The following is a 13,649-nucleotide window of genomic DNA, read 5'->3' as shown; positions in this document are numbered from 1 at the left end:
AAACCTAACTAACCTAAGGACGTCACACACATCCATGGCCGAGGCAGGATTCGAACCTGCGACCGTAGCGGTCGCTCGGGTCCAGACTGCAGTGCCTAGAACCGCACGGCCACTCCGCTCGGCAAAAGGCAGAAGGGCTTATCTTAAAACCTCACCAGGAAAATTCGGCTGAAGGCCCGAGATAAAAATATGACAATCTCATGCCTTAAGGCCAAGAAAAGAACATTAATTTAAGAGATGTTGATACTCAGCTGAAAGTCACACATCAACTAAATAACTAAAATCCAAGCATGGAAATTACTACGCAAGGAACGGCGCTCAGAGGTTTCCTATGGTTGGCGTGGGATTGTAACACTGACGCCCGTACAGGTGAGACAGACAGCCTGTCCAACTACTTCTTAATCTGGAGGCAGCCCAACCAACAGACAGACGACCGACCAATCAACCAATTCAGTTCGGCTCCATGCAACCAGCAAAACGACCACAAGGTTTCAATACATGACACATAGAAAATTGAAGCCCACAACGAGCAACAACACCTCCGCATTCGAACTACACGCCACGCTCGACAGCAATAACACGACGAGGAAAATACACTGCCTAAAATTACGTCATCGACCAGGGCAGGTAATCGGAACGTCAACGGCCACAAGGCAGAAGATACCACTGGTGAACTTACATAACAGGGAACAAATTAAGCTAAATTTCACAGGAAGACGGCTGGAATCTTAGCCAATTTAAATACACACACGTTGTTGCTTGCAGGAATATCCCAAAAGCGACAACCAGGATCAAACGAAGAGATGTAAACGGTTGGGGCTCGATAGTAAGTTAAGTGAGGACTCAGATTTCATGTCCAAGATCGGTGGGCGACGAACTTCGTAGCACTCGCAAGCAGCACCTCACACTCCAACCGCTCGTGCACACCGCCAGCGGCTCCAGCCCGACTCCGCGCCACGGTGCTTGCTTGCTGCTGTAGAGATGGTACGACAGTGCGCTTATCTAAGCGCGCTGCTGCTGCCACTCACGGGCAAGTAAGGCAGGAAGTTAGTGAGACCAGTAAATGGGATAAGAAAACGGGGCGGCACTACCGTAATATAATACGACAAACAATTAATGGGATGAACACGAGCAGTGCACGGCTCAGGTAAGATCTCAGGTCATGGTTGGTTATGATTAAGGGAATTCTGACGCTCGTCTTGCGTCCTCCTGTTTCACCTCTCATGTGACGGTGTCGTGGTACCACTTTTCAACAAGGCAGCTCTATCTCCCAAAGCACATCTGTGTGACAGTGCCAGTATACAAGATGTGAAGGATCTGCTAGAATAGTTATTGGACAGCACGCATCAAGAGAGATATTACAGGTTTATGACACACTCTTCAACCGAGTCAGTGGGAGGGGGGAGGGTTTCAAATGGTCCAAATGGCTCTGAGCACTATGGGACTTAACAGCTGAGGTCATCAGTCCCATAGAACTTAAAACTACTTAAACCTAACTAACCTAAGGACATCACACACATCCAAGCCCGAGGCAAGATTCGAACCTTCGAACCTGCGACTGTAGCGGTCACGCGATTGCAGACTGAAGCGCCTAGAACCGCTCGGCCACTCTAGCCGTCATCGGGGGAGTGTGAGGTAGTACTGCTTAGTGGGCTCATCCTGTCATGTTCTTTGTAAAGTTGGCTAGATTTTGTAACTGAAATAACGTCACATACTCTCTCAACCTGTGAAGTTTCACATCATTTTCTCTTCACCTTCTGTGTGCTTCATTTTTTCTGTCGGGCAGGGTATAGGCTTAAGTAGCATTCGATGTGCCGATTATTGTAGCTGTTGTTCCGAAAAACCGCCTGTTCTTGCTTTTGCTTCGTTATTAGACTGCTTTAGTCACGAACGCTGTGAATTAGTGCACTTGGAACACTTGCACATCACAAAAAAGGAAATGAAATGACGGTATGGAGCTACTGGCTGGGAGAACCCATGTGGTATTTTCGTCTGTGTGGTCAGATTACAAACGTGTCACCTACACAACTGAAAGGAGGGCAAAGGCCGAAATGAGAGCTTCCTCCTCCAAACCTCCACAAATATGTTAGTTACCACTGGTGACAATGTACAGGCCATCGTCATCCCAACGCCGTGGACGTAACAGTATACGTTAAATAAGAATAGATTGTCGTGGGCACGAATTCAAAGGTTTTCTTCATATGGCCTCAACTCTTCTCGTTGATGTTTATCCACGTACCCTAGCAAGGAGAGAAATCACGTTTAAACTCACTTTGAGGTTTCTGTGGCCTAGTCGCAGGTTTAGAAGCAGTTGTACGAAATGCGTTGAATTCCGTACGTGGTGTTGACAGTTGGCAAGTGAAGAGCTTTTAAGTGTTTTGCTGTCTCGTTAGTCGGCGTTCCGATTTCGCAAACTCAAGAAAGTGTAGCTGCTTGTGAGCACAGTAATCCAGTTTTTCCTGGAAAGCGACAGAGAGGAGTTTGATGTTCTTCCTCGTCACTCTGTTAGTTATTTCGTTTTCTTTTCTCCAGTAGGCGTGTTAAGTAAATTTTCAGCTACTATTTCTGAAGCTGGAGCAGTCCTAAAGAATTCCCTTTTTTTGCTGAAAGATGGCTGTCTTAGAGACTTCTCGAAGACATTTGAACGCTTACAGGTCGCTACGAAATTAAGTTCCTCCTCAGGGACAGATAAAGCCGCCTCACCACTGTCTTCCCTCTAGAGATAGGCCTATTTACAGTTATTCTTCGCTGTTCCACTTTCGTCGGCTTACTCGCTAGATGTACTTATTTCCCGGAAAATGTGCATGTCGCCAATTCTAGTGCTCTGTTGACATCAACACACGCTCTTCAATCAAGGGGGAAGGGGGAGTGCTGATACGTTGTCGACTCTATCGAGTGCTGTGGACGGGACCTGACTGGCTCGTCTAGTGATCGAGTTGGTGGCAGCAATTTTAATTATGGGCCATCTTCGCGAAATAAGATATATCACGAACGTTTCGTCATCCTCTTGAAGATACTCAGTGATCATGAGCGCTTGAGGATGGAACAAGTTAGTTTCCCGTAAGATGTCACTATCTTGACGGCTGAATACTCAAGAGCAGTTCTAGCACGTGGTTATAATGACACTTTCCCTATTTAACACGTTATAACACGGAAACTAATTACGATACGAGGACCAAACTTGCTAGCATTAATGTCAAGGATATGGGGAAGAGAAATAACGCAAAATAAGTTCAATTGAAGCACTTTTAATGTGCTGCTAGGGTGTATCATACCATTACATACCGCTACAATTACTGCTACAAAAGCGGCTGAATATGGCGACCATCAGTGTCCAGCAGAGTCTGAAAGTGCAGGATTGCAATCTGTACAGCAGAACGAAGCATGTCCGTTGGTATGCTGCCTACCTCTTGATATGCTGTGCTTCAAATCAGCACATGTGTGAATGTTCCCCTATTAAACTCTGTCCTTCAGGTAGACCTGCAAGCAGAAATCACAGGGAGTGAGATCATGTGATCGTACCGGACAAGACTGTGGAAACGATCGGCTGATAATTCGATATTTTCCAAATGTGTTTCGCAGAAACAGATGAACTTTAAGAGTGATGTGCGGTGATGCCCCATATTGGATGAGAACTGTTGAGTTCAATGCGTCTCTCTCCTGTAGGGCGGGTATAAGATGTTGTCGACGCATATCGCAGTAACGCTGGCCAGTAACACTGCACGTCTTTGGTCCTTGAGCGTCAACCTGTTCAAAAACGATTGGGCGAATGATGAAGTAGCCGTGAAGCAATCCGACACTGTGACACGTTCACCATACAGACGAACTTCATGTACATTGATACGATGTGAAGATCCCCAACTCGGCAGTTCTGTGTGTTCACTGGCCCGTCAGAGAAAAATGAGACTCGTCTGTCCTTAGGATGGCGCAGGGCCAGGCTTCGTCAACTGCAATCCTTCCGAGAAAGTGAAGAGTGAAGTCAACACGTCGTTGTGAGTCCTGTGGTGTAAGCTGCTGTACTATATGGATCTTGGACGGATACCGCATGAAACTTTCGGACCACCTTCCATATAGTGGACCACGAGATGTTCTACTGTCATGCCACAGCACACACACTGCCTGAAGATAGGGAATTGCGCAATTGCGAGCAGAGTTGTCATCAACCACCTGTGTTGGAACCGGTCATCAGCCTCTTTCCGGTGCGACGCCCAGCTCTCCAGATGATTCGAACTTCTTCATCATGCTCTGCACAACAGGTAGAGAAAGAGAACCCTTCCATAATACTTTCAGTCTGCAAAATTTTCGAAGAGCAGCTGCAGCATTACTGTTGTATTGATAATAGAGCTTCGCCAATAATGCACTGCTCCTTGTGTCCAAGCTCATGTTGACCAGTGAAAAAGTGCACTGCGACTTGTCATGCGCGTGAGACTATGAATCACTATTGACTCTGATCACGGCACCTGGTGACCATTGTTAGAACTGGACGGTGGCGCTGTGACACATGGAAATCATACGCCCCATACTCTGGACATTAATGTTATCAAGCCTGGTCTTCTTACGACAATTACTTTCCGTGTTATAACGTGTTAAACGGGGAAAGCTTAATTATAACCATCCGGTACATAATAATGCACCAGGAAGCCTGAGATATGTGTTTCGTCAAGCTCGCCACTCACCCGTTTGCCTATGCTTCTTACATGAACACCATATCCTTCCGATGCGCTTTTTCTTATTTCCAAATAAGTGCATTTCTGACCCGCTTCACTAATTTAAGGATACCTGGGATGCACTTTTTGAGTATAAAATGCGAAAACCTAAAAAAAAATACCGGCAACTAATTTCAATACTGAGAAAACATCTGCGTTACACGATAAAGGTAACTGACATCTTAAGAGCTGAGCTTGTTCCTTATCCTCCACAGTAATTCGGTTAGTTTGGATGTTGTTCCTCCTAGACGTTCCACCCATTCGGAGTGTTCTAGTGAGCTGAGTTGATGTAATGATGGTACTTCTGGTCGACCTTGACAGTACCCCGTTCGCGTAGGTAAGGCTTATACAAGCGGGGGTATATTACCTGTTCCTGAGGCTGCCTGCTGAAAGCTGTTTTCCTTCCACAGTCATCCACTCCATCGGCACGTGGAACGTCTCAACATTGAGGTTTTCATCTGGGCGTGTAAGCGACGACTCCAGCTTCCTATAATCACTGGCGGAAAAAATCACAAGACGAGAAATTAATTATATAGAGTAATGAAATTTTGGGAATACATTTGTCAAGGTAACATATTCACGAGATTAAAATTGAAAGATGACGGATTAATGTAATCACGAAATAAGCCACTGCAAATGTGAAATGAGGACGACGGTGCAAACCTGCATCCGGCCATACAGATTCAGGTTTAAAGTGATTTCTCTAATTCGATTCAGGCAAATTGTGGGATGGTTCCTTTTATAGGGCACGGCCGACGTCCTTTTCCTTCCTCCTCTAATCCGATGGAACTGATGACCTCCTGTTTGGTCCCCTCTGCAAATCAACAAATCTATATCTACATCTACATGATTACTCTGCAATTCACATTTAAGTGCTTGGCAGAGGGTTCATCGAACCACAATCATACTATCACCCTACCATTCCACTCCCGAACAGCGCGCGGGAAAAACGACCACCTAAACCTTTCTGTTCGAGCTCTGATTTCTCTTATTTTATTTTGATGATCATTCCTACCTATGTAGGTGGGGCTCAACAAAATATTTTCGCATTCGGAAGAGAAAGTTGGTGACTGAAATTTCGTAAATAGATCTCGCTGCGACGAAAAACGTCTTTTCTTTAATGACTTCCATCCCAACTCGCGTATCATATCTGCCACACTCTCTCCCCTATTACGTGATAATACAAAACGAGCTGCCCTTTTTTGCACCCTTTCGATGTCCTCCGTCAATCCCACCTGGTAAGGATTCCACACCGTGCAGCAATATTCTAACAGAGGACGAATGAGTGTAGTGTAAGCTGTCTCTTTAGTGGACTTGTTGCGTCTTGTATCTGTCCTGCCAATGAAAGGCAACCTTTGGCTAGCCTTCCCAAAATATTATCTATGTGGTCTTTCCAACTGAAGTTGTTCGTAATTTTTACACCCAGGTACTTAGTTGAATTAACAACCTTGAGAATCCTGCTATTTATCGAGTAATCGAATTCCAACGGATTTCTTTTGGAACTCGTGTGGATCACATCACACTTTTCGTTATTTAGCGTCAACTGCCACCTGTCACACCATACAGCAATCTTTTCTAAAGCGCTTTGCAATTGATACTGGTCCCTGGGGAACACCTGATATCACTTCAGTTTTACTTCATGATTTGGCGTCTACTACTACGAACTGCGGCCTTCCTGACAGGAAATCACGAATCCAGTCGCACAACTGAGACGATATCCCATAGGCCCGCAGCTTGATTAGATGTCGCTTGTGAGGAACGGTGTCAAAAGCTTTCCGGAAATCTAGAAATACGGAATCAACTTGAGATCCCCTGTCGATAGCGGCCATTACTTACTGGGAATAAAGAGCTAGCTGGAGTAGCTGACAGAATTTTGAACGCGAGCATGTAAACGTGCATGTATTATGTTAGGCAGGTGCCGGATGTCACTTTCTGGGATGGAGTTCTATGCCTGTTGCACTAGGTTGGTGGATACAACGTCGGTTAATGCTATTTGTGGTTGACGCTGGAGTTGTCATCCGATTACATCTCATAAGAGATCGAATGGAGACAGATGTGGTGATCGAGCAGGCAAAGGCACTCTGTAGAGCATCTTGGGTTGCAACAACCGTATCTGGGCCAGCGTTATCCTGTTGGATAACACTCTCTGGAATGCTGTTGATGGATAGTAGCACAAGAGGTCGATTCACGAGACTGACGTACAGTTTTTCAGTCAGGGTGCATGAGATATCCACGAGAGTGCTCCTGATGTCATACCAGGAAGGCCTAAGACCGTAACTCCAGATGTAGGTCCTGTGTGTCTACCACGCAGGGAGGTTGGTTCCAGGCTGCACGCCCTCAACTGTCCTCCTCTTCACCAACACGATGTCATCACTGGTACCGAGGCAGTACCAGCTTTCATCACAAAATACATCTACTTCCACCTTGCCTCCAGTGACTCTGGCTTGACATCACTGATGTCGCAAGTGGCCGTTATTTGGGGTCACTGGAATGCACGCAACAGGGCGTCTGGCTCGGAGGCGCACTTTAAGTAACCGATTTGTAACAGTTCGTTGTGTCACTGTGGTGCCACTGTAGATTCACTGCAATGCGCCAGAGCCATACGCCGGACACGATGGTCTTCCCACTTGGTAGTGCTACGTAGCCATCAGGAGGCCGGCGTTCTTCCGACCCTACATTCTCGTGACAACCACTGCCAACAATGATGTAGAGTTACTACTCTCCGTCTAGGTATTTCCACAACATAGCGGAAGGAGTATCCATCTTCTAGTAGCCCTGTTACATACCTCGTTCAAGCTCAGTGAGCTGTTGATAATGGCGCCTTTGTCGCCTTAAGGCGTTCTTGACTAACTTCAATTAACCATGTCCTATATCGAAGGTAACTAGCGCTCAAGACCGTTACAGCACGTACTGAACCCAAAACTGGTGCGAAAATTAAACAGACATCATCTTTCAGATGTAGAAACACGCCTACCAGCTTTCGTTTATGTCGCACAACTCCTTGGTGCGACGATTTTTTTCCCCGTCAGCACATACTACACAATATTGCACCACCACTCCGCACAGTACTCTGCGAAACACGCACTGAGCTCACGATTACGAGATCTGCTTTGCCCATCAGGACTCAACTCAGGAACCTGCGGTTCGCCAAGATTGGACTAGTTTACTGAGTTGTTCGCCATTTGGCACTCGTTACGTATCAAACGTCAAGGACGCGGCGAGTACACTACTGGCCATTAAAATTGCTACACCAAGAAGAAATGCAGATGATAAACGGGTATTCATTGGACAAATATATTATACCAGAACTGACATGTGATTGCATTTTCACGCAATTTGGGTGCATAGATCCTGAGAAATCAGTCCCCAGAACAACGGCCTTTGTACGCCTGGGCATTCAGTCAAACAGAGCTTGGATGGCGTGTACAGGTACAGCTGCCCATGCAGCTCCAACATGATACCACAGTTCATCAAGAGTAGAGACTGTCGTATTGGGATGAGCCAGCTGCTCGGCCATTATTGACCAGACGATTTCAGTTGGTGAGAGATCTGGAGACTTTGCTGGCCATGCCAGCAGTCGAACATTTTCTGTATACCGAATGGCCCGTACAGTACCTGCAACATGCGCTCGTGCATTATCCTGCTGAAATGCAGGGTTTCGCAGGGATCGAATAAAGGGTAGAGCCACGGGACGTAACACATATGAAATCTAACGGTTAAAGTGCCGTCAATGCGAATAAGAGGTGACCGAAACTTGTAACCAATGGCACCCCATACCATCACGCCAGGTGATACGCCAGTATGGCGATGACGAATACACGCTTCCAGTGTGCGTTCACCGCGACGTCGCCAAACACGGATGCGACCATTATGATGCTGTAAGTAGAACGTGGATTAAATTACGTTTTACCGTTCGTGCACACAGGTTCGTCGTTGAGTACACTACCGCAGGCGCTCCTGTCTGTGATGCAGCGTCAAGGGTAACCGCAGCCACGGTCCCCGAGCAGATAGTCGTCGAACTGTTCGTGCAGATGGTTGTTGTCTTGCAAACGTCCCCATCTGTTGACTCAGGGATCGAGACGTGGCTGCACGATCCGTTACAGCCATGCGGATAAGATGCCTGTCATGTCGACTGCTAGTGATAGGAGGCCGTTGGGGTCCATCACGGCGTTCCGTATTACCCTCCTGAACCCACCGATTCCATACTCTGCTAACAGTCATTGGATCTCGACTAACGCGAGCAGAAATTTCGCGATACGATACACTACAATAGCGATAGGCTACAATCCGACATTTATCAAAGTCGGAAACGTGATGGTACGCGTTTCTCCTCCTTATACGGGGCATCACAACAACGCTTCACCAGGCAACGCCGGTCAACTGCTGTGTGTATGAGAATTCATTTGGAAACTTTCCTCATGTCAGCACGTTGTAGGTATCACTACCGGCGCCAACCTTGTGTGAATGCTCTGAAAAGCTAATCATTTGCATGTCACAGCATCTTCTTCCTGTCGGTTAAATTTCGCGTCTGTAGCACGTCATCTTCGTGGTGTAGCAATTTTAATGGCCAGTAGTGTATTATTCGCCACGTCTTGCCGGCAGCACACAGCACTTCATATAGAAATCCGTCTGCTGGAGCCTTGTAGCAGAACGACGGTGCATCAGTAACGTTCAAACGATTTATTAAACTCTAACAGCTTGTGCAAAAGCTTCCTACATCGTCTGTAATTCTTCCTTAAGCATCCTGTAGAAATCAATGCATAATAATGTCGCTAACAGCTGGCATTCTGTTTATATTCTAATGAGCGTGCCCAAAGTGTTATATTTATAATGGATTACTTTTGATGTTTCTTGTTGCAGACTCCAGGCCGAAGTGAGATGTCGACGGACGCCGCCAACCGGCGCCGCAGTCGGCGCTTTTTTGGTGTGCCGTTTAGTTTCCACACTAACACACTATTTCAACGTCTTTAGAAAACTATATTTACTTTCTATTTAAATTTCCCATACGTAAAAATGTTTGTGTATAAATACATGTATGACGTTTAGTGATCGACGAGGAACTACCGGTCTTTAACGACGCTTAGGAGGTAACAATCTTATAAAGTTTTCACCCACCAACTGTAGTTCCCAGTAAAAAATTGTTGTGTAGTCTCTCGTACCCTAAGACCCTAAAGAACGTCGAACGTATAATTTTAATGCCGGCAATTTTAAAGTATTCCTTCGGGACAAATGCACAGCCTAGAAAGAGGAAATGCTGTCGTATAAAATATCCAGAGATGCTTACGTTTGGTGCTTGAGATAAGAACCAATTCTTGTCACTTTCATATGTTACCAGAACAAATAAAGCAGTCGTTTCTGGGAATCATAATTTACTTTGAGAAAGGCAACACTATCGCTAGAAAAGTAAAACCTAAAAACACGTTGACAGTGCAGTAGCTACGAAAGTGAAGAGATTATATGTTGTTTTGCTTTAATCTTGACAGTCGTAAGTTGCTTTTTAGGGATCAACAATGTCTTTGATTTGATCAACTTTGCCTCTCTAAGCAGTATTAAGATAACGCGAGGACAATGAAGACTTCATTGTAATTAATTTCAAAGACTGAAAATCTACGAGAACACGAAACGACATACATGTTGTTCAGCTATACATTAATTTTGAAGCACAAATTTTGAAATTCTGCACAGTTTCTCCTCCCCACTGTTTGCCGTAATGATTGTAAATATATTCAATCGGAAGTAACGCCGTGTTTCTGTTTCCAACAAAAACCTTATTGACAACGTAAGATTTCAGAGATGAGTTGATGAAAGAAAATATCGGCCACGTACGATGTAGCACGTATGTGCGTATCCAACATTGTGTCTCAACATCCGTCATGACTGACAATGGTTCTTGCGTATTTCCCAATCGTCATTCGCAAAATTTTCTCCACCTTTTATGTAAAATTAATACATTAACGCATAAAATATATTCTCCAGTGAAACATTTACATAAGCATGTTTAAAGACTTGATTCACTGTTTCAAATGAACTGAACGACTCGGCTATTACAAAAATACTCTAATTATATTAATTTTTTTAATGAGACTTTTTTGATCAAAGACAACTGCATTCGATTACACTCTTATAACCTGCTGCACATCGCACACTTCTTTCGTTGTATGATTAACCGGCTATCAAATGCCTTGCACTTGCAGTCAGCAACTGGTTGAACATCGTCGCACTTCCCACTTGGCCGGGAGCCTTTTGCCATTGGGAGTGCTGGGAATGCGAATCGTAAACTCCCGTATCCATGACCCATCCATTAGTCAATTATGAACCTCGAACAAGCGATCATCAAATTACACACTATATCAAGAGCTGATTCAATACAAAACTAACGTTTCGCTTCAAGGCCCTTCCTTTTTTGTACGTTTCTCTGTGTACGGTTGTGAAGAATCCTGCCGACTACAAGAACGTGCTAAATCGGAGTATAGAATGTTTAGAAAGCTTATTAGGCACATAGATTCTAAAGTGAGGTTGCAGTCCTGTATTCATAATACGGATCGGCAAGTGCTAAGTAGTATTCAATTTGTACTATCAACAACGCCAGCAGAACACCACAGTCAAAAGTTAGTTTAGTGTTTGGATTTAGTGCACGGTAGCCGCGAAGGTTCCAGATTACGAAGTACGAAAGATAATTACGGTAGAAAAGCGCTTTCAGCACTCAACAAATAAAGGCAGAAATTGTACGCTGTAGCGATATTTTATAGAGAAGCTAGTTATTTAGAATCAGAATTTGTAAACGTGAATTGGTAAAAAAAAATGTGAAATAACTTTGTATTTAATGTTAAGAAAAGCTACGTACGCTGTACGCAGCGATTGCAATGACATTAAACTTCCAAAACTGGAAATAATTCCTGCCACTGAATTTTGTTTACTTAAATTCATCTGTAAGATGAAAACTGACCTAGTACTACTTTCAGTGGTATAAGATCTTGTCTCTGTATCACAAAAAGGCAAGAGATAATAACTCTCTTTCAAAATTTACGAACCACACAACGATAAGCATACTAAACGAAAGTACTACAAATCTCTTGGCAACTGTCGCTCACAACTGTTCATTTATTCTCTTGAAAATGTACAATTTCTTTCCCCTTTTTCAACGTACTTAGCAAAAATACTTCTCTAATTATTTACGAAACAGAACTATTCTACCACAACATTATTCCACAGCTTCTTTATCATGATTCGTCTCATTAACACCCAGTAATTTACTACCATCTTTTCATATATCTTGTTTTTCTACGCTAAAGGTGCCATTTCACAGAATTTCTTCGCTCGTTAAAATGCAAATAAATGAGTCATGCAAAGATTATCGTCTGCTGCAACTGCACGGAGTTTTTGAAACGGTTGATTTGAAAACTAGTGGAAAATATATCTAGGGTGAATGTATGTGTAGATATTTTCTTTGTGAAATGGTTGATTTCAAAATTATTGGGAGATAGACTCTCGAATCACTTTATGTGAAGATATTTTCCACACTGTGAACTGGCTGCCTTATTAATATCTTTACTTCGCTTTTATAACTCTGTTGGTTCTATGTGGAATTTTTTAATTATATCTATGTGGATACTGATTATTGTACCATTTATGCAGCTTTGATCATGTATGAACCCTTTGTTGTTTATGACAAAAAAAAGTTAAAAATCTTTTACTGTACTTCCTGTTATCGAGTGCAGCTTCTGCCCCAACTTCATAAATTAAATGAAACACTTTGTCTTTTTCTAAAAAACAATATGTCTGTCACCCTGTTACTTCGAACATATCATACTGCACAAATAACGATAGCTTTCCTGTTGAAATTGTCTACTCAAGTTATTGCAGAACATTGGGCAAAATGCTGTTGTTGCATGTTTAATGAATTAATTTTTGACTGCTTGTAAAGTATTTATTTATGCATATTAAGTGTTTACGGAACTATTAATTTGTATATTGTATGGAGAAAAATAAAATAATAAAGATATGTACCACATCTTTCATTTCAACGTGGGGAAGCTGCATTTGTTTGGTATTCAACGATTTTTTCTGAGTTAAGTATTACTAAATAATGAGGTATTCTCATTGGTGGCTGGAGACAGAGTGAGAAACAGGAAGAGAGAGAGGTTTTATTTCATATTTTCTTTAGCCTAGCAGTGTTCCAGTTAGTCACATGGTGCTACAAGGTGAGTACTTCCATTATTTCATTATGACATTTTTGGATTCAGCACTACTGGCTTTATTTTACACATACGAGGGATAGAAAAAAATTGGAAACACTAAAAACATGACAAATTACCAGGCCTAATACGGTGTAGGATAACCATTGGCATTTGAAACAGCTTCCGATCGTCTCGGAATGGATAAAATAAGATCCTGTACGGTTTCCATGGAATCTTTTTCCGTATTTCTTAGAAAGTAGTGGTAAACGCAGGTAACGTTGATGGATGCGGATAGCAATGACGCACCCTGCTGACCAATGTCGAGCACAAAGGATCAATAAAACTGAGCTATACTGACTTGTTGGTGGTAGAGGCCTGAGGAGACGGGTAAATTCTTCTCGTGCTCATAAAACCAGTCATGGACGATTCGAACTGTGTGAACAGGGGCCCTGTCATCTTAAAACACAATCTCCACATTGGGAAACACACTGTTCGATGGGGTGGGGCAGGTCAGCTAAAGTGGTCACAGTCCTTGGAAATAATGCTGTCCTTGGGATTACCCATGAGGCGATGGAATATCGCGATATGGCTACCCATGTCATCAGCGAACCCACCACGTTTCATCTTGGGCCATAAACTCGACCAGAAATTCGAGGGAGTGCGAAAGAAGACTCATCCCACCAAATAACTATCTTCGTTTGCTTCATATTCCAAGTTTTACGGCTTCGGCTCCATGTTTCTCTGTTACGGGCATTCACATCACTGA

General features: G+C 43.7%; 1 protein-coding gene across 1 annotated transcript in view; it reads left to right on the top strand.

Annotated features, from left to right (window-relative positions):
- Positions 1-12,712, top strand: part of LOC126273254 (developmental protein eyes absent-like) — a 228,839-nt gene extending 216,127 nt beyond the window's left edge. The window contains exon 4 of the mRNA XM_049976801.1: positions 9,567-12,712. Coding sequence (XP_049832758.1) covers positions 9,567-9,583 — 17 coding nt within the window. The 3' untranslated portion in view covers positions 9,584-12,712. The remainder of the gene's footprint in view (positions 1-9,566) is intronic.
- The last annotated feature ends 937 nt before the right edge of the window (positions 12,713-13,649 follow it).

The sequence above is a fragment of the Schistocerca gregaria genome, chromosome 1 (assembly GCF_023897955.1).
Source record: "Schistocerca gregaria isolate iqSchGreg1 chromosome 1, iqSchGreg1.2, whole genome shotgun sequence".
Taxonomy (NCBI): Eukaryota; Metazoa; Arthropoda; class Insecta; order Orthoptera; family Acrididae; genus Schistocerca; species Schistocerca gregaria.
The sequence above is the reverse complement of the archived record's forward strand: the minus strand, read 5'-3'. Positions and strand labels throughout refer to the sequence as shown.